The 25,977-nt window shown below is 39.6% G+C and overlaps 2 protein-coding genes across 9 annotated transcripts in view; one reads left to right on the top strand and one right to left on the bottom strand.

Moving 5' to 3' along the window:
• The window catches only part of CSNK1A1 (casein kinase 1 alpha 1), a 44,906-nt gene extending 19,359 nt beyond the window's left edge, over positions 1-25,547 (bottom strand). For 3 of the 8 annotated variants that reach the window (XR_006606614.1, XR_006606613.1, XM_045079559.1), the window contains exons 1-5: positions 24,881-25,547; positions 24,148-24,254; positions 6,015-6,141; positions 4,069-4,167; positions 1,571-1,654 (exon numbers count right to left, since the gene is read on the bottom strand). Coding sequence is in view for 4 of the 8 variants with exons in the window: in XM_045079559.1 (XP_044935494.1) it covers positions 1,571-1,654; positions 4,069-4,167; positions 6,015-6,141; positions 24,148-24,254; positions 24,881-25,003 (540 nt within the window). In the remaining 4 variants the exon portion in view is untranslated. The remainder of the gene's footprint in view (positions 1-1,570; positions 1,655-4,068; positions 4,168-6,014; positions 6,142-24,147; positions 24,255-24,880) is intronic. The other 5 variants (XM_004737861.3, XM_004737859.3, XR_006606616.1 and 2 more) reach the window with 3 other exon arrangements.
• Positions 17,518-18,032, top strand: LOC123391929 (40S ribosomal protein S24-like). The gene has a single exon (XM_045079560.1). It carries the CDS (start codon positions 17,538-17,540, stop codon positions 17,928-17,930), a length of 393 nt encoding a protein of 130 aa, XP_044935495.1. The 5' UTR covers positions 17,518-17,537; the 3' UTR covers positions 17,931-18,032.
• Positions 25,548-25,977: the final 430 nt, after the last annotated feature.

Here is a 25,977-nt window from a genome sequence, read left to right on the forward strand (position 1 = left end):
TTCAGTAAGTTGTAAGAAAGATAATGTATTTTTCATAGGTTTGCATATGCAAAAGAAGTCTAATTTCTTTGGTAGGTCAAGCTGCTTTCCTGTGCATTTGTATTTGTGTTCCAAGTAAAATCTGTGCCTGTCTTATAGAATGCAAGGCATGTGGGGATGAACTAATGTTGGACATATTGGGGTAACTCCATCCAGCAGAGGTGTACTGTTCTCAGAAATACTATCTCTCATTTTTTAGTATATCGAGCAATTTTTCTCTTAACCGGGGGCCACATTTCTCTAACCTCCCCCAAAATTCACACACAAGATAACTTTTCATCACAACCTAGCTAACCTGTATGTAGAGAAAATAAACAATTCCATTTTATGGAAATTATTAAATGATTATACTACAAAATATAAATTAAATGTGTGAATGAATGGATAAGCAAACATAGGGCACTAGGTGCTTTATAATATGCCTAATTACCCAGCAACTCCTCTCCCTACCTCCAATTGAGAATCAGTCACAATTATTAATTCTTTGTGAATGAAAGTTCAGTTTGAATTTCGGAAACCTATTTAACAGCAGAAGATGGTACCTGGAATAATGCTGGGCAGTATGGAAGAGGATTAAATCATCACCCATGATGTATGTGGTACAAAATATAGAACACACTTTGAAACTACAAAGTCTGCTCATAAACCAGGTACAACTTTTCTCTTTTGATTCCTCATGCCAATATACACTTCCTTCTCAGTATACACTAAATTGTACCATTAAGATTCATTTGCTCAAGTTAACAAAGCTCATTAACTTCTATGAAAGTAAAAGAAAATGTTAAAGAGTTCTACCTACATAAAAAAATACTTTAAAGAAAATTACTAGGGTGTTTACTTAGCTTGCTAAACACTAAATCATCAGGTTATGCATTCCTTTAATTTATCTTATGTGTCATTAATTGGTAATTATTTGGTAAGTGCTCCAATGATGTTACTGTTATACTGTCAGACTGCAATGCCTCCTAGTTCCAGGGCACATAATGCTCTTTCATCATCTCATGCGATTTGTTTGACTGGAGAATTCACAGATTAAGGAAACTAGATCTCAAATCTGATCTACACTTACCTGAAGGTCCCTAGGGAAGGGGAAGAGAGTGGAGGCAGAATATATTCATCACACAGCACTGATGCAACTGAATTTAGATATATTTCATGCATTAAGTTCTTCAACTCCAAATACATTTTTAAAAACTAAACAGTCTATCTCAAGTTTACCATTAGACAAAGAATTTCAATACTAGACCAACATATCATTTCCTTATGTGGGATGTTAGAGATCTAAACATAATCCTATTTTCATTTAGGTTTTCTCTAAACTTTACAAATTTTAAGCAAAAGCCACAAAAAAAAAATCTTAGTAATGTTATATGTTTGCCAAGTATGTCTGAATAATGCCAACGTAAGAGATGCTTGAGCAAGATCTACATTCTCCAGAATTAAAACAAAACAAAAATAATCAAAATAAAACAATAAGAAAGAAAAGCACATGAATTTGGGATTGAGGTTGGAATAGGAGACAGTTTCAGACCTGGTTTAATCCTGAGAAAGATGGGTCCTGAGAAGTACTAACAGTCATGCTTCTTTTCCTCTTCCCCACTGGAGATTCTAAACACTAAACAGACAATAGAGGGTGGCAGTGCATCAAACAGTATTGCTTACATTGCAACAATGGCCGGCGCAGACAGGCAACACCGAGGCATTAGAGAAAGAACAGGGTAGCCAAATGCCATCCTTCTTCCACCAAGCACTGTAGCTTCTCAGTTTTCCAAATAAGAATCACATGCTCAAGAACATTTGAATTCTGGAAAGTACTCAAGTTTTTAATGCCACTATATTGTGTCACTGCCTGAATCAGGGATAGCAATGGTGACATTTGGCTCTTTTAATTTTTTTAATCAAAAACGGGGAATTTGGCTCTGCAATATTTGGTATCACAATCTGCCCTTCCCCAAAAATGATTGTACAGGGGAAAAAAATCTTCAGTAAGGAAGAGGTAGAAGGCATTTAGTCACCTCAAAATTGGTTTTCATAAGCATGCAGGGCTGATTACTGGAAGAGATGAACAAATTCACTAAGATTGGAGTGGTCACTCCTAAAATATCAAATTCAGAACAATTTTCCGAGTAAGAAATTTGACTTAAAAAACAAAAACAAAAACACCTCAAAAGCCCCCCACTCTTTTTTCCCCCATGAATAGAATACTACTACAACAAGCTAACCAAAGAATCCAGTCTCATAAAACTGGCATTTTTTTCAAACTACGATACAGAAAGAAACACTAAAAACCAACTACATAAACAAAACACTAATCTAAAATGTTCAAGAACAACATTCAGAATTTGAATCTTAGTTAAGTGAAAACACTACACTTCTACTCTAGGGTCTCTCTGAACTGTATTAACAGCAAGCAGCTCCAAAGTGTTTTTTTTTTTAAATTCTCTCTCTTGAGGACATAAGATCCTAAAAACGTTTTCATCACGGGGCAAATTGGATATCCTAACACAACTATGTAATTAACAAGCTATTTTTAAAGGGGGGGGTGAAGCAAAGAGGTATTATCTAGGTCATTTAAAGACAAAACCATGTACTGCAATGTCGACATGCAGAACACAGATCACAAGAGGATAACGGGTCATTAGCAGGAAGAAAATGGGGAAAGAGGGCTGGGAAATGGCCAAAAGATCAGGGTCAAACTAACAAAACTGCCCCCAAATTAAGACTAGTAATTTTTTTTTCAATTTAATTACCAGGTTTTATAATAACAATTAAGAACCTGGATGCTTCAGAGACAGAAGCTACATAGTATTTAAAAAAAATAAGCAGCAACAGCAATCTGGGAATGGCAAGGTAAGTTATATGTAGATATATACACCTTTCATTATTTAAAGTTTAGCTTTCAACAAAAAAATTTAATTTCCTGAAACTTGGTCAGATCAACATTAATGTCTCACACATTAACAAATAATACCAGTTCTAATGGTAATGGCTACAAGTTGGCATTCATACAGGCAAACAAAGGTAAACATTTATAGCCAGACCTAAAAACACCAAACATTTCCTAGTTACTTAATAAAACAAATGGGAATCTTCTTTCCAAAAACAAAATAAAACAAAACAAAAAAACCACAAAAACCAAAAAATCCCAAGTTGTCCTGAAGTTGAGAATTTCTATCAGATCATCAGATCATAACATGCTTAGTGCATTGCCAATGCTGCCTGTCTGCCCGAGCTCAACATTGAATCGATAAATAAAAGCAATTCACTCAATAAAACTAATCATTGCAGAAAAAATTTCAACACAGTTAGTTTCTAACTGCAGTCATGCGTCACTAGCTAAAACCCGATCACCCCGTATGTTAACCATTCTGAGACCCCAATGAACACTAATTTTGTTGTATGTTTGTTTCACTTGACTATGTATCTTCCTTTGAAAGGGGAAGGTGGGGTGGAGATCTACCCAACTTGGCACCCAAGTAAGAAACTGTCAACTACTTTTGAAGCAGACCCAAAAGTTATCCTTTTGAATACACAAATCCAAGGACTGAAGAATTCTCATTATGATCATGCTCAGTCAGCAAATGTTAACTCCATGGTGACAGATGGGTCAGTGGTTCCCACGCTGGCACAAGCACATATATTACAAAAACCCACACTTCAGAGACAAAGGTTAAAATCTGATTTTAGCATTCAGGAAAAAGAGAATATGGGGTTTTTTACTATTTGAATGAGTGAAAAACAGATACAACTGTTTAATAATTAAATAACAGGTATTACATTTCAGTATAAAGCCCTTGGGAATTTTTTATTTCCATACAGATAATTAACCTCGGTTGGGTAAGTTGGGAGAAAATTTACTTCAAGTTACTAAGTTAATAGAGTTAGCTGATTATCTTTCTAGCACAATCTTTTAAAGCAATCATCAACAGCAAATATAATTTCCTATGACTTTTTAAAGACTGGTTTACCAAAGCAATTCTCGGGAGTTTTTAACTCTTTGTTCTTTCATGCAAAGAACATTTGACTAACCTTATTACAGTGACGCCCAATACCCATTAGGAAGTTATCTGGCTTAATGTCTCTGTGTATAAAATTCTTTGTATGCACATATTCAATTCTACTGATCATCTGGAAAAAAAAAGAGGGGGTTAATTATGTAATTTGAATTATGATACAAGAAAAGCAACACATTATTTCTCAATTATTTCAATGATTCAATTATTTCAGACTGTCTTTTAAAATAGGCTCTAATAATTCATTTTCTAGCAATACTTCAGAGTATCCCTTTTCCCATTAGCAAACTTATTTTAGTTCCTTCTAAATTTTGCCAATGACAGGTATTGACCTCACTTCTTCACTAACAGTTTGAAAGTCTGGCCATTTATTATTATGGAACTGCCGATCTGTATCCTGTCAATTCTTCTCTTTAAGAGAAATTCTTCTCTTGATCAAATTTAAGAATTCTTTGCATATAACAATCTTTTTTAATCTCTCATTTGTTATGTAAATAAATTCCAATTTTTAAAAACTGTCTTGTTACTACAGCATCACTTTTTTCCCCTATCACTTCTAGAATAAAATGTCAAATTATCAAATATGTCTATCTTCTCTGGAAGACACTTAAAAGTATTTGAAAATGTTTTCAATAACCAAAGATTAACTTTATCTTTCTACCCATATGTTCTTACTCTTCTCAGTATATCTGTCAGGATTCTATTTTTTATTTGCCCCCACTTTCTCTAGAGCTTTTAATACCATACAGATTCTGAACTTTGACAAAATGTCTCTTAAATCTATAATCTCTAGCTTAAACTGTAATTTCAAGGAAGCAGATGTATATACAATGTCCAAACAGCACATTTAGTTATTGCAGCAACTTGTACTTTATTAAAGGAAGAAAAACAGAAAATTTCTCTCACTTAATGTACTTAGTTGTCCTAGGCTAACTGATACCCATCATTAAACCAGGATCATTGATTCACTGGGAAAAGGTTTGGCCAAAGATAATAAATGGCACCAACTACTTACCTTCAAGTGTTCTCTATCACCTACAGAGCCAAGACTTAGCAGCTAACTCCTTAAGCCTAACACTGCTTTATTGCAACCCCCTTCCCTGAAATACATTTTTTTCCTATTACCAGTGTACCCAGTATAGACTTCTATCACAAAACCTTGAACACTGTACCTTTTCCATTTTTCTCTACTAAACCATACACTCCTAGGGCAAAGGGACTTGAGTTCTTACTCTTCTCTGCACTCTCTGGTGCCAAGTAAAGCAGAAAGCCCTGAATAAATGCTCACCTATGAATACCTATGTGTTACAGAACCTATGGAATATAAACTTTTATTAGGATTCATTTACATGTTAGTTAAAATATATGAGGAGGATCCTAACCTTCAATGTTTGAGTTCTTAACATACCACAATTAAAACAATGTAATCTGCTAATATTTCCCTGAGTCACTCAGTATTTTTATGTTAATCTTACTGGAATATCAGGCTCTGATTACAGAGAATGAACACTATTTTCTAATCCCCTGATTTATACTTTTAAAAATTGTACCTCATATGCCAGTGTATCATCTCATTTTATTTTGATGTCCAATCTAAATTTTAAAAATGTTATTCTCTTCCACAGCAGTTTTACAGTATCAAGCCTTTTCTTCAAAAATCTTATAAGAAACCCGCTATATTCTTCACTAAAATACAGATTCCATCTGATTAAACAATGTGAAAACTACTATTCTACAGGTTAGCAACCAATATAACCTTTTGTCCTATGTCACAGGAATTAACTATTAAACTGAATTAAAGTAGTACACTTGAATGAGTATACCTACTATTATGTCTTTTTTATTTTTGCTAAACATAAGGTTACATAGCATAGGATTATACATATTCTGGTTTATAAAAATTTATATTACAGTTAAATTATTAGTATTCTCACTTTTTATTTTCATCAAAATTTCACATACCTGGTCAGCTAACATAAGTACAGTTTTCATCGTGAACCTTCTTGAACAGAAATTGAAGAGGTCTTCGAGGCTGGGTCCAAGAAGATCCATGACTAGCACATTATAGTCTTTTTCCTGACCATACCACCTAACAAAAGACAGAAAGGGAAAGCTTTATGAAAAGGTGATTAGCACTTACTATCACTAAATTTCTAAAAAGCTCTAGGAATAAAATAGTTTTCCTTATCTGTTTATTTTATTGAAGTTACTATGGGGCACTTGTCTGACTGGTCAGTAGAGCATGCCACTCTTGATCTTAGGGTTATGAGAGTTTGAGCCCCACAATGGGTAAACGGATTACTTATAAAATCTTTAAAAATAAGTAAGTAAATAAAGGTACCATGTATTTTTTTAAATCTACATTTTAACTGCTACACCCAACGTGGTGCTGGAACTCACAACCCCGAGATCAAGAGTGGCATGCTCCACTGACTGAGCCAGCCAAGTGCCCCAGTTTGGTTTTATTTAAGATTAAGTTTCCCTCGGGGCGCCTGGGTGGTTCAGTGGGTTAAAGCCTCTGCCTTCGGCTCAGGTGATGGTCCTGGGGTCCTGGGATGGAGCCCCACATAAGGCTCTCTGCTCAGCAAGGAGCCTTCTCCCTCTCTCTCTGCCTGCCTCTCTCCCTACTTGTGATCTCTGTCAAATAAATAAATAAATAAATCTTTTAAAAAAAAAAAGATTAAGTTTTCCTCTATTCAGATGATGAGTCCATTGACTGACTATACTGCCCAACAGAAAATAAGAATAAGAAGAGTTTCTTCTGTCAAGCGGTCCCACTGCCATATTAAGTTAGAATACAGGGAGGGGCACCTGGGTGGCTCAGTGGGTTAGGCCGCTGCCTTCAGTTCGGGTCATGATCTCAGGGTCCTGGGAACAAGTCCCGCATCAGCTCTCTGCTCAGCGGGGAGCCTGCCCCCCGCCCCTCTGCCTACTTGTGATCTTTCTCTGTCAAATAAATAAATAAAATCTTAAAAAAAAAAAAAAAAGATAGAATACAGAACCTGCATGGTAACATTGACACTCCTCTTACCAAAGCATTTGAATTCTATATCCATTTGCCACTGATTCCTATGACCTCTGTTAAGTTCCTTAATCTCACCTGATACTACTTCCTAAAAAGAAATGAAGGAAACAACCAATCTTACAAAGCAAAGATCCTTTTCTTTCTCCAAAGATTTATTTGAGAGAGAGGGAACACAAGCAGGACTCGTGGGAGAGGGAGAAGCAGGCTTCCCACTGAGCAGGGAGCCCCACTAGGGGCTTGATCCCAGGACCCTGATGGTCAATGGCTGAGCCACCCAGGTGTCCCCAATTTATCTAGGTTTTAAAGAAAAAGAAATATTCCATACAAGAACACCAAATCCAGGCAGCAGCTCTTTCTGCCCAAGGGTCCTGTCCCTGTGCTTTAATAAACCATTTTTCTGCATCAAAAACAAAACAAAACATCACCACCAAATCCAGAAAGAGCTAAGGCAGTGAGAAGGTACAAAAAGATAAAGGTAAAAGGGGAAAGCAAAAACCAACTCTCCTTAGACCACATTTCATCTCTGCATGATAGATTTCCACTGGATAGCTCACTAAGAAAACTAAAACAGTTGAGTAAATTTTACAATCATCCATCTAACACAATTACCAACCTGAAATGTAAAAGGCAAAAATTCCTATTTCCTTTCTTCATGCGATTACATGGGACTTCATAAAGAACTCTGAGAAGTCATCTGCAAAATTAGCTTTTAACAGAATATTCTGTTAAAATTTCAGAATTTCAGAAACGCTAAAGTTATTGGGCATTTTCCTCCTTACTTGCATTAAGTGTGTAAGACATATCTGCTATTCTCAACGTCAAAATAATAATAATAATAATAATAAGCAGTCCATAAAAGGCAGCTAAAATAGGAATGTTCAAACTCATTTTCTCCACAGAAAAACCATGTATTTCTGAATTAGGTCTTCCTGTTGTACAGAGACTGGTACCGAAATTCCTTAAACCTAAGTGACAGGTGTGTTTCTATCTTTCATACTTCCTTTTGGTCTCAAGGAATATATAGCTTATTTCTCTAAAGTTAACCCACAACCCTCCCATCTGTGCTTTCCACCTCTCTAACTCATCCAGACATTATTACACACAGATTAGGAGCCAAGAACAGTCTATAACTCATCCAAATCCTACTTACTCAGTTTCTACCCTCACCTCTGTGTTTTCTACTCTTATTCTAAATAAGCTTCTAACTCTCTACTTTCAACCCCAAAGTCCTAACACCCAGACACCAAAAAAAGCATCCTCAAGTAACCTGTTCCACACTGCTCCATTTCTGACTTCCCACAGCCACTGACTGCTACTTGTATACACAATCAAACCCCCTGACAATACAATATGTGGGTGCTGTCATCTTGTGGTGTTTCTGTCTCCATACCTAGGTCAGACCTTACTATTGGTTTCAAATTGTCTTCAAAGAACCTGGGTAATGAGCAAGCAAACACTAACCTGATTCTCTGAGATCATTTAAGTCTTCAGACAATCTGAAACTAACCAATACAAAAACTCAGATATTATCTTTAGACCTTTTTAATGTATGGTGTATGTTAAGTCTGCAGACAATCTGAAACTAACCAATACAAAAACTCAGATATTATCTTTAGACCTTTTTAATGTATGGTGTATGTTGCTAGAATATGATAAAGTGATGTACATATACAGTGTAGGTACTCAAATATCTATGCAATTAAAGAACGAACTCTGGTTTGATTTGGACCTTATTCTTACAAAGTTTCAAAACAAGCAGAAAAACCAAGTAATTTAATGGACGAAAGTTAAAAAAAAAAAAGTACAAGAGTCTCATTTTCCATTTACTTGTTTTATTTCTTTTTTTTAATTTTATTTATTTGACAGAGATATCACAAGCAGGTAGGAGTGATCACAAACAGGCAGACAGGCAAGCAAGAGAGAGAGGGAAGCAGGCCCCCTGCTGAGCAGAGAGCCTGATTCTCTCTATCCCAGGACTGTGAGATCACGATCCAAGCTGAAGGCAGGGGCTTAACCCACTAAGCCACCCAGGCACCCCCATTTACTTGTTTTAAATGAACGCTTTCAGACCTAGAGTTGCCTGACCAATCAAAGTCGAAGGCCAAAGAATGAGTTTGAAATTTATATAACTGTCATGACTTAAAGCATTAAGAAAGCTACCTTAAGTTCTAAAGAAGATGCTAAAAAAGGCAAAGTCCACCTGTTTGCTCTTATTTCCCTTCCTCTAAACCCATATCCAAACTAAACCTAGTTAAAAAATTAAGACACATGAAAAGGAGAATATAAGAGGGCCTGACAGTGCTAAGAGAATTCAGAAAACCAAAAGATCAACAGTAATTAAATTTATCCAAAGAACCCTTGTAAAAATGGTCTATCACCAGTCAGATCTTGACAAAGGGATAATACTTTGAAAAGGAAGTAGTCAAGGGGCATGCTAGGCAGGGGCAAGAATAAACTCCAGGCTCTTATTAAGAGGAAAGTCAAGGTGACTTATAATTCAAGGCTTCATTATAGACTCTTGAAAGCCAAGCTCAAAAGCTTTAAGTTCTTTAAATAACTGGTGAACTATCAGTAGAGTGTGGTGGGGGACATAATAGAATTCAATCAACATTTTAAGATTAGCTTTGGCATCAATACGCATTGTAGAAATGGGGGAGTGGGAGAATGAAGAGAATGACATAGTGACCAATTAGAAGTGCCATGGCTGGAGGGGTGCGGGGTGGCACTATCAGTTGAGTGGCCAAACCTCGGTTCTGGCTCAGGCTGTGACCTGTGAAATAAGCTATATATAGTAGACTGAGCCCTGCTTCCAGCTCCATGCTCAGAAGAGTCTGCTTGAGATTCTCTCCCCTTCTCCCTCTTCCACTTCCTCTCACATACTCCCTCTCAAGTAAATAAATAAATCTTTTTTTTTTTTTAAAGTGTTATAGTTGGAGATCTGATGTTAGGGATTTTTCTCTGCATATCTCTTTATGGAAATTAAAAAAAAAACCCTTAGAAATGAAATAAAATGAATGAAATATTTTAAGTACTACTATGAGACCTAAGGGCTTCCAAGAACCATAAATTAGTATAATTATCATAAATATGCAGTTCAGGTGACCTGGGTAGTTTAGTCGGTTAAGCATCTGCCTTCTGCTCAGGTCATGATCTCAGGGTACTGGGATTGAGCTCAGCTAGGAGCTTGCTTCTCCCTCTCCTGCTGCTCCCTGTGCTCATGCTTTCTCACCCTCTCAAATAAATAAGTATGCAGTTCAGATTAAAGCATTAAAATATGTTTTCCATCTCTATGACTAGGATAATAATAACAGAAGACTTGTTTAATTAATGTAGGTCCTCCACTCAGTCAGTTTGATAGGTGTGATGGTTAGTTAATCTTTTGCCTGGGCTAAGTAAGGGATGTTGGAATGGGATAGCTGGACATTTTTGGGGACATGTTGGGATAGGATAGGACATTTTTGGGGGGTGTCTGTGAAGATGTCTCCAGAGATCTGAATCTTTGAATCCTCCTGAGTCTTTGAATCAAGATTAGCACTTGAGTGACAGACTAAGTAAAGAGGATAACCTACCCCCAAGTGGAGGACTTGAACAGAACAAAAGGAAATAAAACTAAAAAGCAGAGGAAGGAAAAATTCGTCTGCTAGAGCTGAGACATCCACCTTCCGCCCTCAGTTATCTATGTTTACAGTTCTCAGGCCTTTAGGCTTGGGACCAAAACTACAACACTGGTTTTTCTAGGCCTCCAGCTTGCACACCTCAAACTAGACTTCTGCCTCCACAGGTGTAAGCCAATGCCTCATAATAAATCTCTTTCTGCTTATCTATGTATCACCCATTGGTTCTGTTTCTCTGGAGAGTCCTCACTAATACAATATGGGCAGCCATTGTATTTGTCTCATTCACAACTCCATATTCCCAGCATCCAGAACAATGTCTTACTTGCGAGAAATACTCAGTAACATTTGCTGAATTAAAGAATAAAAAGCCAAATTAGAGGCTCTAAAAGCCTGGGGAGTGATTGATTTAGCACACAAGGAAAACGAAACAAGGACAACAAAACCACTCAGTACTTGAAGTATAAAATCATCAGGAAGCACCTACTCATCTTTGATTTAAACTGGCCAAGTAATTATAGAAGTTTACAAGTGATATTCTTAACAGGCACACCTGTGCACTTATCTTCCCATCTTTAGGTCATTAATGTCAAAGTCTTCACTGAACAACTAAAAAGAAGGAACACTGAATCAGAGGTCTAACAGCATCTCCATTCTCAAGACACCATCTCTCAAACTTTCTTTCATGCCAAGCCATCATCATCATCCAATCTTTATGTTCCTTTTCATGAGGTAGAAAATAAGATCTGGTCTAGTAGAATCTAGCTGATCCCCACCACCACCCGCCCCCACCCCCTAAATTACCAGACTTGAACAGAAGGCCATTTTCAACCACAAAAAAAACCCTCTACTCTCAATTTAAATACTTGAGTCTCACATCCTTCTGGTACTGCAGTCATCTGATTACTTCTGGAAGCCTCAGAAATCTAAGAACTTGAGTCTTTGGCACTATAACCTCTAACCTAAAATTGTCAGTACTTATGAAGCTCCATGTTATTAATGGCATTCATTACGAAAACAACCAACAATGCAAGACAGTTTCAAGTACATTCTGATTCATGGTAAATCTTCAGCCCTTTTCAAAGAGAACTAGACATAGGACTAAATATGGGGTACCTCTTGGTTTTCTATTAATTATAAATAAACAAGACTGCTGTGTTAACTCTCATTCTCCATAACTTTCCTTGCCCATAACTGCTCCTTAGATTTGTGGTCTCCATTTTACTCTGAATACAAGGTACCTAGAATTTAGTAACTAAAACTTGATTTCGCCTGTCATCAAAAATTTAAGAGCATCTATTTATTTCCTTCTCTTGCAACATCACATTTAAAATACAATTCAGGGGATGCCTGGGTGGCTCAGTGGGTTAAAGCCTCTGCCTTCAGCTCAGGTCATGATCCCAGGGTCCTGGGATCAAGCCCCACGTTGGGCTCTCTGCTCAGCAGGGAGCCTGCTTCCTCCTTCTCTCTCTCTGCCTGCCTCTCAGCCTACTTGTAATCTCTGCCTGTCAAATAAATAAATAAAATCTTTAAAAGTAAAATAAAATAAAATACAATTCAGGGGCATCTGAATGGCTCAATCAGTTATGCATCCAACTCTTGATCTCAGCATTGTTAAGTTCAAGCCCCGCAATGGGCTCCACAATCAGCATGAAGCCTAATTTAAAAAAAAATTAAAAGGGGTGCCTGGGTGGCTCAGTGGGTTGGGCCTCTGCCTTCAGCTCAGGTCATGATCCCAGGGTCCTGGGATTGAGCCCCGAATCAGGCTCTCTGCTTGGTGGGGAGCCTGCATTTCCCCCCCACCCCCACCTGCCTTTCTGCCTACTTGTGATCGCTCTCTGTCAAATAAATTAAAAAAAAAATTTTAAATAAGCCAAAAACACACTTCAGATTTTCAAAGGTCAGTAACACATAAATTTTTATCCATAATCCTTTGGATTTATAGAAATCCTCTGAAATGGTTTGAGATTCTTCAATGCTATCTGGCTATTCTAAGGAAGTAGAGGATCAGGTTTAATCAACAGACACTGTGGAATACCTAGAACTATAAACATAAGCACAGATCAGACTGATTTCTCCATACTGACAACTCTTTGAGAGATGAAGCAACTGAGAAAAGACCAGTTTGAGCTGTAGGGATGGCAATCAAAGTAATAATGATGTTAAATATGATACCAAGAATTTTAGATGTATTTATCCCATCTTTTAATTTACTTTTAAATATTTCTTCAAACTGTTCGACCTTTTTTAACTGGCTGATTTTCCCATCTTTACAATCTCACATGCCTGGGGAGAGCATCAGTGAGCATATCAGTAACTGAGACTTAAACAAGGCTAGGAAGGGAAAAGAAAATAAATATTGGAAATCTACCAAGTGAGTGACCAAACTTGCATCAAATGTAGTTAGTCACAACAAAGAACTGGTCTGAACAATTTGGGGAGTCGAGGTACAGTACTCCTATACCAGTATTTCTGAATCTTTTCAGAAAGATTACCATAGATCTCACATCTTTGTTAGTCCAATAAAACCTACAGATTCCTTCTCAGAATATTTTATATGCAAAAAATACATAGCATTATAAAAGAGAACAATTACAGGGAAATTCAGCCACACTAAGATTACTTAATTTTGATACAGTAAAGTACATGTTCATTATTAATGAGATATAAGGGCAGATCTAATTAGGACTATTAATTATGAAAATTATGAGTGTAAACAATATTCTGAGATATCTGCAACAATTATGTGCTATGGAAATATCTGTGATTTCTAGTGGTGACAAAATCACAGGTACTGCTAAACTAGTGGAGATTTCCTGCCTACATTTATTTATTTATTAAGATTTTATTTATTTAAGAGAGAGCGCGCGCGATCAAGTGTGAGAGGGGAAAAGGTCAGAGGGAGAAGCAGACTCCCTATGGAGCCAGGAGCCCGGTAGGGGACTCCATCCGGGGACTCCAGGATCATGACCTGAGCTGAAGGCAGTTGCCTAACCAACTGAGCCACCCAGGCGCCCAACATTTATAATACATATACAGATTTTCCTCAATTTATAATGGGGTTATATTCTGTTAAACCCATCCTAAATGAAAATATCTAAGACAAAAATGTATTTAATACACGTGATATACTGAACGCCTTTACTTAGCCTAGCCTACCTTAAATGTACTTAAGAACACATAAATTGGACAACAGTTGGGCAAAATCTTCTAACACAAAGCCTATTTTATAATAAAGTGTTCAGTAATTCATGCAATTTATTAAACACAGTACTGAAAGGAAAAAAAAAACCAAAACACCCAGAATGGTTTTATGGGGGTAAAATGGTTGTAAATACACCAGGTGTTTACCCTCATGATCACCTGACTGACCAGGAGCTGCCTCCCGACTGCCGCCCAGCAATATCACGAGTGTCATACCACAAGCTGCTAGCCTGGGGAAAGATCAGAACTCAAAGCATTGTTTCTACTGAATACATACCACTTTCACAGCACCATAAAGTCTAAAAGCCATACAACGAACCATCCTAGTCTGGGACGATCTTACTAGATTCAGTTAGAAGTTCATGAAGATAAGGTGTAGGGGAGCCTGGGTGGCTTCAGTCAGTTAAGAGTCTGCCTTCAACCCAGGTCACGATTCCATGACCCTAGGATTGGGCCCTGCATCAGGCTCCCTGCTCAGCTTTTCCCTCTTCCGCGCCTACCACTCCCACTGCTTGTGCTCTGTCAAATAAATAATATCTTAAAAAAAGGAAAAAAAAAAGATGTAATTTTCTTCCTATCCCTCCTTGTGAGGTTAGAATGGGGGATATCCCTACCAGGTTAATAATCCCTGTTTTGAGGGGTGCCTGGGCGGCTCAGTGGGTTAAAGCCTCTGCCTGGGATCTGAGCACTACTTCGGGCTCTCTGCTCAGCAGGGAGCCTGAGTCCCCCTCTCTCTGCCTGCCTCTCTGCTACTTCCGATCTCGTTCTCTGTCAAATAAATAAATAAAATCTTAAATAAATAAATAATTCCCTGTTGCGAAACATTTTTTGTTTTTTAAGTTTTTAATTTCAATTCCAGTTAGTTAACATACTGTGTTGTATTAGGTTCAGGTGTACAATGTATGATTCACCAATTCTATACACTGCTCTTTTTTTTTTTAATTTACTTGACAGTCACAAGTAGGCAGAGAGGCAGGCAGAGGGAGAGGGGGAAGCAGACTTCCCGCTGAGCAGAGAGCCCAATGTGGGGCTGGATCCCAGACCCTGAGATCATGACCTGAGCCGAAGGCAAAGGCTTAACCCACTGAGCCACCCAGGCACCCCTCAAAACTAATTTTTAAGGTGAAGAGACCACAGAGTAAGATCTGAAAGTTGGGCATCAGATGCGTGTTTTATTCATCAATACTAACATTAACTAAGGTAATTTGTTTTCCTTCTTCATCCCAATCCTCCAAAACCACTACTACTAATCCTCTGATCACAATACAGCCTTGAATTAATGCTGTAACATTTTCAAGCTCCTTAGCCTCCTTGTGCCTTGCCCTTTGCCTTTAAAGATATGTAACCATTCCTTACCCCAAACATTATAAAAACACAAAACCAAAAACTGTGCTTTATATATGGACATACCACTATCCAGTACTAAAGCTACTATTATTGATCCATTCAGTATTTATAGTACCTGACAAGATAAAACTTTGTAATTTTTGCTCTCACAGCTTACAAGCTTACTTGCATCCAAGTAAATAACACATGATGCAGGCGCCTAGGTGGCTCATTGGTTAAGCGGCTAACTCTTTTTCCTTTTTTGATTTTATTTATTTGGGGCACCTGGGTGGCTCAGTGGGTTAAGCCTCTGCCTTTGGCTCAGGTCATGATCTCAGGGTCCTGGGATGGAGCCCCACAATGGGCTCTGCTCAGCAGGGAGCCTGCTCCCCAGGCCTCCCCCGCCCCCGCCTACCTCTCTACTTGTGACCTGTCAAATAAATAAATAAAATCTTAAAAAAAAAAAAAGAAAAAGATTTATTTGCCAGAGAGAGATATAGTGAGAGAGGGAACACAAGCTAGGAGAGTGGGAGAGGGAGAGGCAGGGAGCCCAATGGTGTGTGTGTTGGGGGGGGTGCCTCAATCCCAGCCAGGACCCTGGGATCATGAGCTGAAGGCAGATGCTTAATGACTGAGCCACCCAGATGCCCCACGGCCAACTCGATCTCAGCTCAGGTCTCAATCTCAGGTCTTGTATTCAAGCCCCACATTGGGCTTCCAGACTGGGCATGGTGCCTACTTAAAAACAAACAAAACAGAAGTGAGGAGGAGAGACTGGTTCTGAGAAGGTCCAAATTATGGCAACCCAACCCATCTTTTAGACAGAGTCATTAAGGAAAGTTTTTCTGATGAAGAAGCATGGTTAATTCTTGAAAGTATAAAATGGAAGATGGCCAGGTAGAGAGGTGGATGGGAGTTAGTGTGCCTGAAGTTTGGTATTCACAACAAACTTACAAAAAGCCAGCGTGTTTGAGACATAGTAAAACAAGATCACTTTATTTTCTTGTTTACCAGCTAATAAATACTGTAAAATCAGATTATGGTGATGACTGCACAACTCTGAACACACACTAAAAACCAATGAACTGTACATTTTGAATAGGTGATAAATTATGTATGTCAATTATCTCATTAAAGCTGTTTAAAAAAAAGATCCTTTTCCAGGGATATCTGGCTAGCTCAGTCAGAACAGAGTATGAGACTCTTGATCCCAAGGTTGCGAGTATGAGGCCCACAATGGGTACAAAGACTACTTAAAAACAAAATCTCTCTCTTTTTTAAAAGATTTTATTTATTTGCCAGAGAGAGATAGAACATGTGTGTGCACAAGCAGGGTGGAGTGGCAGGCAGAGGGAGAAGCAGGCTCCCCGCTGAACAAGGAGCCCCATGTGGGACTTGACACCTGAACAGCTGCTTAACTGACTGAGCCACCCAGGTGTCCCAAAAACAGAATCTTAAAAAAAAAAAAAAAAAAAGCCAAACAAACAAACAAAACAAAAAACCCCACTTTTCCCAAAATCTGTTTCTCCAATCTCTGATTCAACACTTACTGAACCTACTATGTGCGTGAAACTGCAAGTAAGTGCTACAGCTCTGTAGGTAATTATTATGCATTGTTAATGTTTGAGAAATGCTAAGTATGATTACAGAGAACCCTAATGAGGGTCCCACTAACCTGACCAATCAAAGCATTCTCCAGATGGTTCAAGATACTGTTTAGGGCTTATACTCATCCCTCTGATGTTAAGGAAACATGTCCTCACACTGTCTGAGATTTATACATGTTTCCTCCTAACTTTCAGCAAAAGAGACCAATTCACAACTACCTGCCAAATGCATGGCATCTGCTCAAAAGAATTAAAAGTCTCACAAAATTTTTTCTGTTCACTGAAATATGACCAGTATCTTAACTATGCCTGACACGTAACAGGCACACTCATATAAGTTTGTTGACTGAATAAAAGAAATATCTGCTTATCCTTTAGAAAGTTCTGTAGGAGGTACTGTACAAAGTTTCTAAGATACTTTTGAACATCTGAGCTTTTGTTTGAAGAGTAGAAGCTAACCTTATTCACAGAGGGATACAATGTATTAATATTACAGAGGTTCAAAAATGGGAACACCAGGGTGCCCAGGTGGCTCAGTCAGTTAAGTGTCTGCCTTCAGCTCAGGTCATGATCCCAGGCTCCTGGGGTTAGGAATCCTGCTCAGGCTGAGTAGGGGAGCCTGCTCTTCCCTCTCCCTCTGCCTGCTGCTCCCCCTGCTTGTGCAAGCACTTTCTCTAATAGATAAATAGAATTGAGCTCGGCCGCCATCATGAACGACACAGTAACTATCCGGACCAGGAAGTTCATGACCAACCGACTACTTCAGCACAAACAAATGGTTATTGATGTCCTTCATCCTGGAAAGGCAACAGTACCTAAGACAGAAATTCGGGAAAAACTAGCCAAAATGTACAAGACCACACCAGATGTCATATTTGTATTTGGATTCAGAACCCATTTTGGTGGTGGCAAGACAACTGGCTTTGGCATGATTTATGATTCCTTGGATTATGCAAAGAAAAATGAACCCAAACATAGACTTGCAAGACATGGTCTGTATGAGAAGAAAAAGACCTCAAGAAAACAGCGAAAAGAACGCAAGAACAGAATGAAGAAAGTCAAGGGGACTGCGAAAGCCAATGTTGGTGCTGGCAAAAAGTGAGCTGGAGATTGGACAACAGAAGGAGTAAAGATGCTGCAGTGGCTTTATCTTTGGTGATTGTGCAGATTTTTCATGAGAGGATTAATAAACTAAGAATGTTAATGTGACAAAAAAAAAAAAGATAAATAGAATTAAAAAAAGATTTGACAGAGGGGCGCCTGGGTGGCTCAGTGGGTTGGGCCGCTGCCTTCGGCTCGGGTCATGATCTCAGGGCCCTGGGATCGAGTCCCACATCGGGCTCTCTGCTCAGCAGGGAGCCTGCTTCCTCCTTCTCTCTGCCTGCCTCTCTGCCTACTTGTGATCTCTCTCTGTCAAATAAATAAATAAAATCTTAAAAAAAAAAAAATTTTGACAGAAAGCAGGGGAGAGCACACAGCAGAGAGGGAGAGGCAGATTCTCACAGATTCTCAGCTGAGCAAGTAGAGAGCCTGATGCAGGCCTTGATCCCAGGACCCCAAGATCATGACATGAGTCAAAGGCAGATGCTTCACCAACTGAGCCATCCAGCAACCCCGATTTCATCAATTTATATAATGCATTAAAAAACAAAAACATGGGGCGCCTGGGTGGCTCAGTGGGTTGGGCCGCTGCCTTTGGCTCGGGTCATGATCTCAGGGCCCTGGGATCGAGTCCCACATCGGGCTCTCTGCTCAGCAGGGAGCCTGCTTCCTCCTCTCTCTCTGCCTGCCTCTCTGCCTACTTGTGATCTCTGTCTGTCAAATAAATAAATATAATCTTTAAAAATAATAAAAAACAAAAACAAAAACTTAAGGGGCGCTTAGTGGCTCAGTTGGTGAAGCGTCTGCCTTTGGCTCGGGTTATGGTTCTGGAATGGAGTCCCAAGTCAGGTTCCTTCGGATCCCTGCTCTGTGGGGTACTAGCTTCTTTCTCCTCTCCTGTTCCCCCCTGCTTGGGTTATCTTTGTCAAATAAATAAATAGATAAAAGCTTTAAAAAAAATTTCCCAAGACCTTATGATCTTAAGAATCCATTTTCTAAACAAAAGCTGACATTACAAATTTCAAATTCCATTCTAGGTTGAAATCTAGATGACATGGCAGGCGGATCCTTAACTCGACTCTAATACAATGCTCCTACCATTTCCTATTATACTGAGGATCAGAATGTACTCTCCAGCTGAATCTTTTTTGTACAACACCTCCAAAGTCCCCGTAAAACATACCCCACCGAGGACTTTCAGAAAAGGAAAAGGCAGTATCCCTGTTCTACAAGGGAAAATGAGGCAAAGATCTCAACTGCAACTCATTGTTCACCACCCCCACCTGATTATTTTATTAGACAAGTCGTAGAGAGTACTTCATGGAGATAGAAACATTAACCTACAGTCTTGTATACGAACAAATCAACATCACATCCAGAAAAAAAACAAAAAACAAAACCATGTAATATGATCCAAAAGACCAACTTAAAAAAAAAAAAAAACCCTATCTTGCCACAAAATCCAGCTTACAATGGATTATTTTCAAAAAATAAAACATTCTTTATCTCAGTAGGGAGTGTGAGCTATACCAGTGTATATATTTGACATTTGTCAAAACTCATCTATCTGATGGCACAATGAAAGCTATGCATTTCACTATAAATAAATTACATCTCATAAAAAAAGCATTAAAACATGCATTAGCCCATGTTATGTGATTACTGGTCATTTAAATTTCAAGACCCACCTTGGATTGCTTTGGAAACAAAAACAGTAACAAAACCCTTCAATTTAACTAGGTATTCACTTATATTTTGAGAACTATTAGAGGGAGGCACCTGGGTAGCTCAGTCAGTTAGGTGTCCAATTCTTGGTTTCAGCTAGGGTCATGGCTTTTGAGGTTGTGAGACTGAGCCTCACATTGAGCTTCCCACTCCACAGGGGTATAATGGGGATTCTCTCCCTCTGCCCCTCCCTGTTGCTCTCTCTCTAAAAGAAATTTATCTTTTTAAAAAACAAACTTACTGAAAAACTTACAAGCATCCAATTAATACAAACAAGTTACTTACATTTACAGAAGAGTTTTTCATTTTCTCTGAATGAGGCCAAATGCCTTTAAGTGAAGGAGGCATAGCATGGCTCTGTAGCATCAAATAAAAAAGGTGTGGGGTATATGAGCAGGCATGCTGACTTTGACGGAAAGGTGAAAATGGCTCAGAAAATGGCTGAGAAAATGAGCAGTTAGGAGACTCTAGTAACCCTTCAGAGAAAGAATTCTAATTTGTGAGATACTAGGCTTTATTCAGGATTTATTTAGCTCATGAATGCTACTTAAGCATCGTTACGTTATTCAGTAACTAGAAATCCATTACATGCCAATATAAAGCACCTGTAATATACTGTGTATAGATATATATACACTACATATAGCATATCTATAGGGATTCAGTTACTCTGAGTTAAGAATCACATTTCTCATGGACTCAGTGATCTGTAATAAATACATATCCAGTGCAGATGTCATCTTTGTTTTCTGATAAAAGCGTTATAACTTATCTGCAAGATATATGCTCAGTGCCAAAAAGCTAATATTAAAATTTAAGCTGCTTTTAACACTGAAAAGGGTTAACTAGTTCTTTATAAATATTTTCTATAATACTTGACACTGAAAAGGCAAAAAGTGGTTGAAAAGAAGGCAGCAATTCTTCCATTCCCCCTCCCATCTTCTTTATTCATTTCCCTATAAAAATATACTCCATTAATTTACTTCCTTCTAAATGGTAACTGGTAACTTTATCTGATGCAGATGGCATTTTTTAGAGTCTTGAGAGAGGTCTCTGTACTAAAATATAAGATTTAAAAGTAAGATCTAGACTTAACATTGAACTGTGATGAAATGCTTTCTAGCTACTATCATCCAAAAAGAAGTCTCAAAATTTCAGAGCCAGAAGTTCTGAGATCAACTAGGCCAGTGACTTAAGTAGTGAACTCTGTTCAAATAAAACCCTATCCAAAAGCTCAGTATGCAAAACTTTTTCTAGAAGAGTAGGAAACTCTAAACCTTTCTGTCCAGTATTCTTCTCTCCTACTCCATAAGAATTAGAAAATTGGTAACATGGTAAAATCCCTTTTGCATTTAACACATCAGCAAACTAACTGATAGGCCCAAAGAACTGTTGACGGACTAACTGACCCAAGTTCATTGTCAATACCATATGATAGATCTAGAGCTTGCTATCATAAAATGCTTCTTTAGAGATCACATTAATTCAATTCAAACTGAGCACAACGAAGATAGAGAAGGTTGTAACAGAAACAGAGATTTTTAATGAGCTTCCAGAAGTTAATTGACGATTTCAGTTTCTTAACTAAACAATGTCCTCAGTTTCCTAAAAATATGGGGTCTGAACACCACCCTTACTTGGCTCCTTATACACTGAGTGTCATGCTTCTGCATAACAACAGATCCCTTGCCAAGTAAACATTAGGTAGGCTGCGCCGGCAGATCATCTTCAGCCCTTGTTTTAGGATATCCCAAAGTACCTTAGTAAATTCAAGGGGCTGCGGGGTGCAGGGGAGAAGATGGAGTTAAGTGTAATTGCAGCAAAATCCAAATTGTTTTTTACAAGTCATTTCTACACCCAACACAGGGCTTGAACTCATGACCCCAGGATCAAGAGCGATATACTCTACCAACTTAGACAGCCAGACACCTCAAATTTAAAATTTTTATATTTATATCCATCTAAAACAATGAATAACACATGATTGCTTCATTTAATCTCGATAAACTAAAGTCAACTTAGTCCAGTATTTACCAAATAAATATTTACCTGTATGCTATATAGATGTGATGTGGAAATAGTGGAGAACAAACTGAGAGGACAAGATGATGTTGCCACCCAAATAAAAAAATGCTTATGTAAAGTCCTTCCTACCCTTTCACTTCAGGAGAAAAACAGTTCTCACACTTTACAACCAATGAACCACTACTGTTTCTGTGTACCATACTCTACCACTCCTAAAGCAAATTTACTCTTTCCCCACCCTCATGCAATTATTACCTTTTGCATTAGAGACTACTCCAGGAAGCCACACTGTATTCTTGGCTGCCCTCCCCAACCAGTTCAACCAAGCTTTCTTCCTTAGAGCCTGATCCTGAAAACCCATTTCCTCTCCCAGGAAGCATTACTCTGAAAGCCAGGTTAATCTCTCCTTAGCTCCACCCACAGTTTGTAACTACAACTCTCTCTGCACTCAACATCTTATTATAGATGCCTATTATTTTGCTCAGAAGTTATTTTCATTTATTCATGTTTATTCAGTGTATTAACTACAGCTCTTGATGTTCTGTATCAGCACTGCCTTTAAATAAAAGCTACCAGATAAAAGGTTTAGCACTGAAAATGCCAGATGCTTTAATGCTTTTTGAAAATTATTTCTAATACATTAAATTCAACAGGATTTGTGAAATTTCTAAAACTTCCCAACATGGATGAATTTCAAGAGCATTATGTGAGAGAAGTCAGACACAAATTACCTCATACTGTATACTGTATTTATGTGTAATTCTAGGAAAAACTAGTGATGGAAAGCAAATTAATGAGGGCCGGGATGGAGAGAGATGTTTAAAGGCAAAAGACAAGACATTTTAATTTCTGGCTAATGCAATGGACATTTTACTCTGAAGGAATAAAAAGCTAGACATTTTAGTAAGACTTCCATTCTTTAAAAATTTTTTTCATTCTCCCAGAATGACAATTTTTTCATTTTCCCAGAATGACATTCATTCTTCCCAGCAGCTTTTTGGGGGCTGGGATAGAGGGATAGTAATCATTTAAAATCTCCCATCATCTTGGATTTCCCATTAATTTACCTTACAAAATAAACCTGGAAGTTTCTTCTAAATAATTTTTCACTTACAACCAATAGAATATTTTATCATTCAACTTCTCCATTAAAAATATCTATCAGCACTCTACTCTGGTTGTTTCCACATCTGAATTAATATACGCAATTTAGTCCTTAACTCAAGATTTAGAAACATAAACTCAAGCAGATAAAGAGATATAACTATTGCTCCACTTAATTCTTAAATGTCTCTGGTTCTTTTTTACAAATGTTATTTTTGTGTGTTGAAAAACTGCTTGGCTTTACAGTACATTTTAGCCCCGATTCAAAGAAGATGATCTCTAATCTCAAAGTCAAACTACCAATCTTTAAAGTTAACCATTTAACAAACCACAATGTTTTTATGTGGTCATCTTTTATCCTGATTACTACTGCTGTTTGCCTTCACCAATATCCCATCCCCCCAAAAGGCCACAGTTTCCCTGAGGTGAGGAGTTACTGAACAAGTAACTCAACAGGTTAAAGTTACTTATCACACTGTGGTTATGTGATTAATCTTTTTAATACATAAGATTTGAGTCAATTTCAACACAGTAGTGGTCACACTGCCTCTTCCATTACTCACAGAAATTTAGTACACAAGCTGAAATGCAGCCAACATTACCCTTCAAGAAAGAATAATTAACACTTTTAAATGGACTCTGAGGGATTTTCCATAGTATAATTTAACAATTTCACGTCGCATCTGCTGCAGAGATCACCAACAGACTGTCATTATGCCATCTCTTTCCTTGAACCCCACCGCCGCCCGCACCTTTATTCTTGGCTTTTCAAAGGTTTAATCCACTCAGAGCTGCTAAAGGGCCAATCAAGGAAGAGTAACTCGTGAACCCAAGCCTAGAAAAGGGCAGGAATATGCGGTTGAGTCACGTCGTTCCGCCATTTTCTAAGCGGAGGAGGAAGACATGTTGGAACAAAAACACAACAAAAGAGCAGCCATTTCCCAAGCCAGCTCCAATAGCAACCCGAACTGGCCGAACCCGGTCACTTGGCACCTTCAAATCCACTTCACTGGATAAATCTAAGAACATCAGAGGTGCCGGCATAAAGAAAGCAGCAGACAACCCTGCCGCGCAGAGATCAAAGATGACCCGCATACTTAACTACAAATGAAAGCCTCGAGAAGAATGACGGAAGCTACATGGAGCAGAGTGTAACCAACTGAAATTCTAAACGAAGTTGCCAAACTAAAAATTGACTCAGTGACTGTGGTGTCTTTCGGTTCTCAGGAAACCACCAGCGCTAGTAAACCCAGGGAACTCAGATAACAAGGCCGGGATTCAGCTGGTGCTATTGCTTGCCTCTACCCATTTCCCCCATGCCCTACTTCCCTAGGTGCACAGCCTGTGTGCTCACGAGTTCTTACCGTATGTGGGGGATGCCCACCCCACCTTGAAGAATCTTATAGAGTTTGCTCTCGTACAGCAACTGGGGATGCCTGGCCTTCTGAGATTCTAGCTTCACTGCCACTTCCTGCAGGGAAGAAAGGGGACGATGGCATCAACATCCCTAAGGATTCAATGATTCAATGTCACTTGGGAGGAGGGGAGACATTAGCAAAGCTCAAACTCGAGACTAGGAGAAGAAATAAGAGGCTCAGAAGAGAAAGCTCTCTTTGTAATTATAAAACGAGGCAACTAGCCTCAAAGGCCTCTTCAGGGGGTAGTGACGAAATCGGCACGTCCTCCAAGGTGCAGAAAAATGATTCATCCAGAAAACGTAATGAGAGATTTTGAAGGAAAATGACGATCGAAATCAAGAACCCCAATGAAATAAATCCATACAGTAGGGAAACATGGGGATTAGAGAAATACAATTTTGCCGATCTCACCTTAAACGACACCTTAAAAAGTTCGACTAAGATCCATTTTTAACAAGCTGGGAAACTTCATGGGTTCTCCCAACCCTTCTGTCGGGTTCTTTGCCTTTTAGGGAAAGAGAGCGGGGGAGGCTCCTAAAGCCAAGAAAACTGGCTCCCTCTCTCTGGACTCCCCTCCCCAGTACGTGCGTGTGATGGGGAAAAGCCCGAGCACTCGGGGGTTGGGGTGGGGGGTGAGGACTGGCGCAGCGTGGTCGTGAACCCCACCCCGGGTAATTACCTCGCCGTTGGTAATGTTGATCGCCAGGTAAATGTCCCCGAAGGAGCCAGACCCGATCTTCCGTACCAGTTTATATTTCCCTCCGACAATGAATTCGGCCTTGGAGCCGCTGCTGCTCGCCATCCTGAGAGATGAAGATGGAGGCTGGGGCCAAGCCCCGACACCTCTGAGGGGGGGACGGAGGCCTCTGGGGCTCGTCCGCGGAACAAGGCTGCGGAGGAGGGCGGCAGGAAACGGAAAACGGTGGCTCTTTCAAGGCGTTACAAGGCCCAGAATTGGCCGAGGGGAACCTGATCACCGCCGCTCACTCAGGCTTCTTTTCGCCAGGCCGCAGTTTGTTTGAGGGGGTTCTCGCGGTTACCAGCCTGGGCCACTTGTTTCTGGGCGGCCGCCGCTGGCTCGCTTTCACGGCGACGTCGCGGGCTGGAAAAGGGGCGCAGTGGTTTAGGGCGGCGATACCGCTGCCACCACTGCCGCCGGCTCCCGCCCGGAGGGACCCCTGTCACTCCGCCGACGCCGCCATCTTGTTACTCCGGCTCCAGCCAACACAAAATGCCCCTAGTCCCCGGGAGCCGCTTCTTCACGGCGCAGAGCACTCTGGGAAAGGGATCTCGGGCGCTAGACCCGGAGGGTCGGCAACGAGAGGGAGGGCGGAACCGGATCCGTGAGAGTCACGGCCCACGCTCCGAGCGTCACCCCGTCACCGCCCAATCACGCATGCGTACTGCAAACCTGCTGATTGCGCAGGCGTGAGGTGGCCTCTCCTCTCCCCCGCCCGGGGCTCACTTCCACTTCCGGTTGTTGGCTGTTTGGCTCCAGCTACCTGTTAGTCACGTCCGACCCGCCTGGTCTCTGAAAGGCCGCGCGTCCTCGGGCCCCGAGAGCATGTTAGGGAGGAGTAACCTTCATTCTTCCTGGAGGATGGGAACTTCTGGCTTCCTTGGGAGTTTTGACCTTTGCTCTTTGTTTAAGGCGATTTTTAACCTTTGATCTTTTTCTGGGCCACTCCCTCAGACCAGCCTGTTCCAGTCCAATTTTGTTTTGCGAGAGGCTATCGCCTCTGGTGGAGAGGAAGAGAAAAGCATCCCTGGCCGGGC

This window comes from Mustela putorius, unplaced genomic scaffold (assembly GCF_011764305.1).
Source record: "Mustela putorius furo isolate JIRA1106 unplaced genomic scaffold, ASM1176430v1.1 tig00000407_pilon_pilon_pilon, whole genome shotgun sequence".
NCBI lineage: Eukaryota > Metazoa > Chordata > Mammalia > Carnivora > Mustelidae > Mustela > Mustela putorius.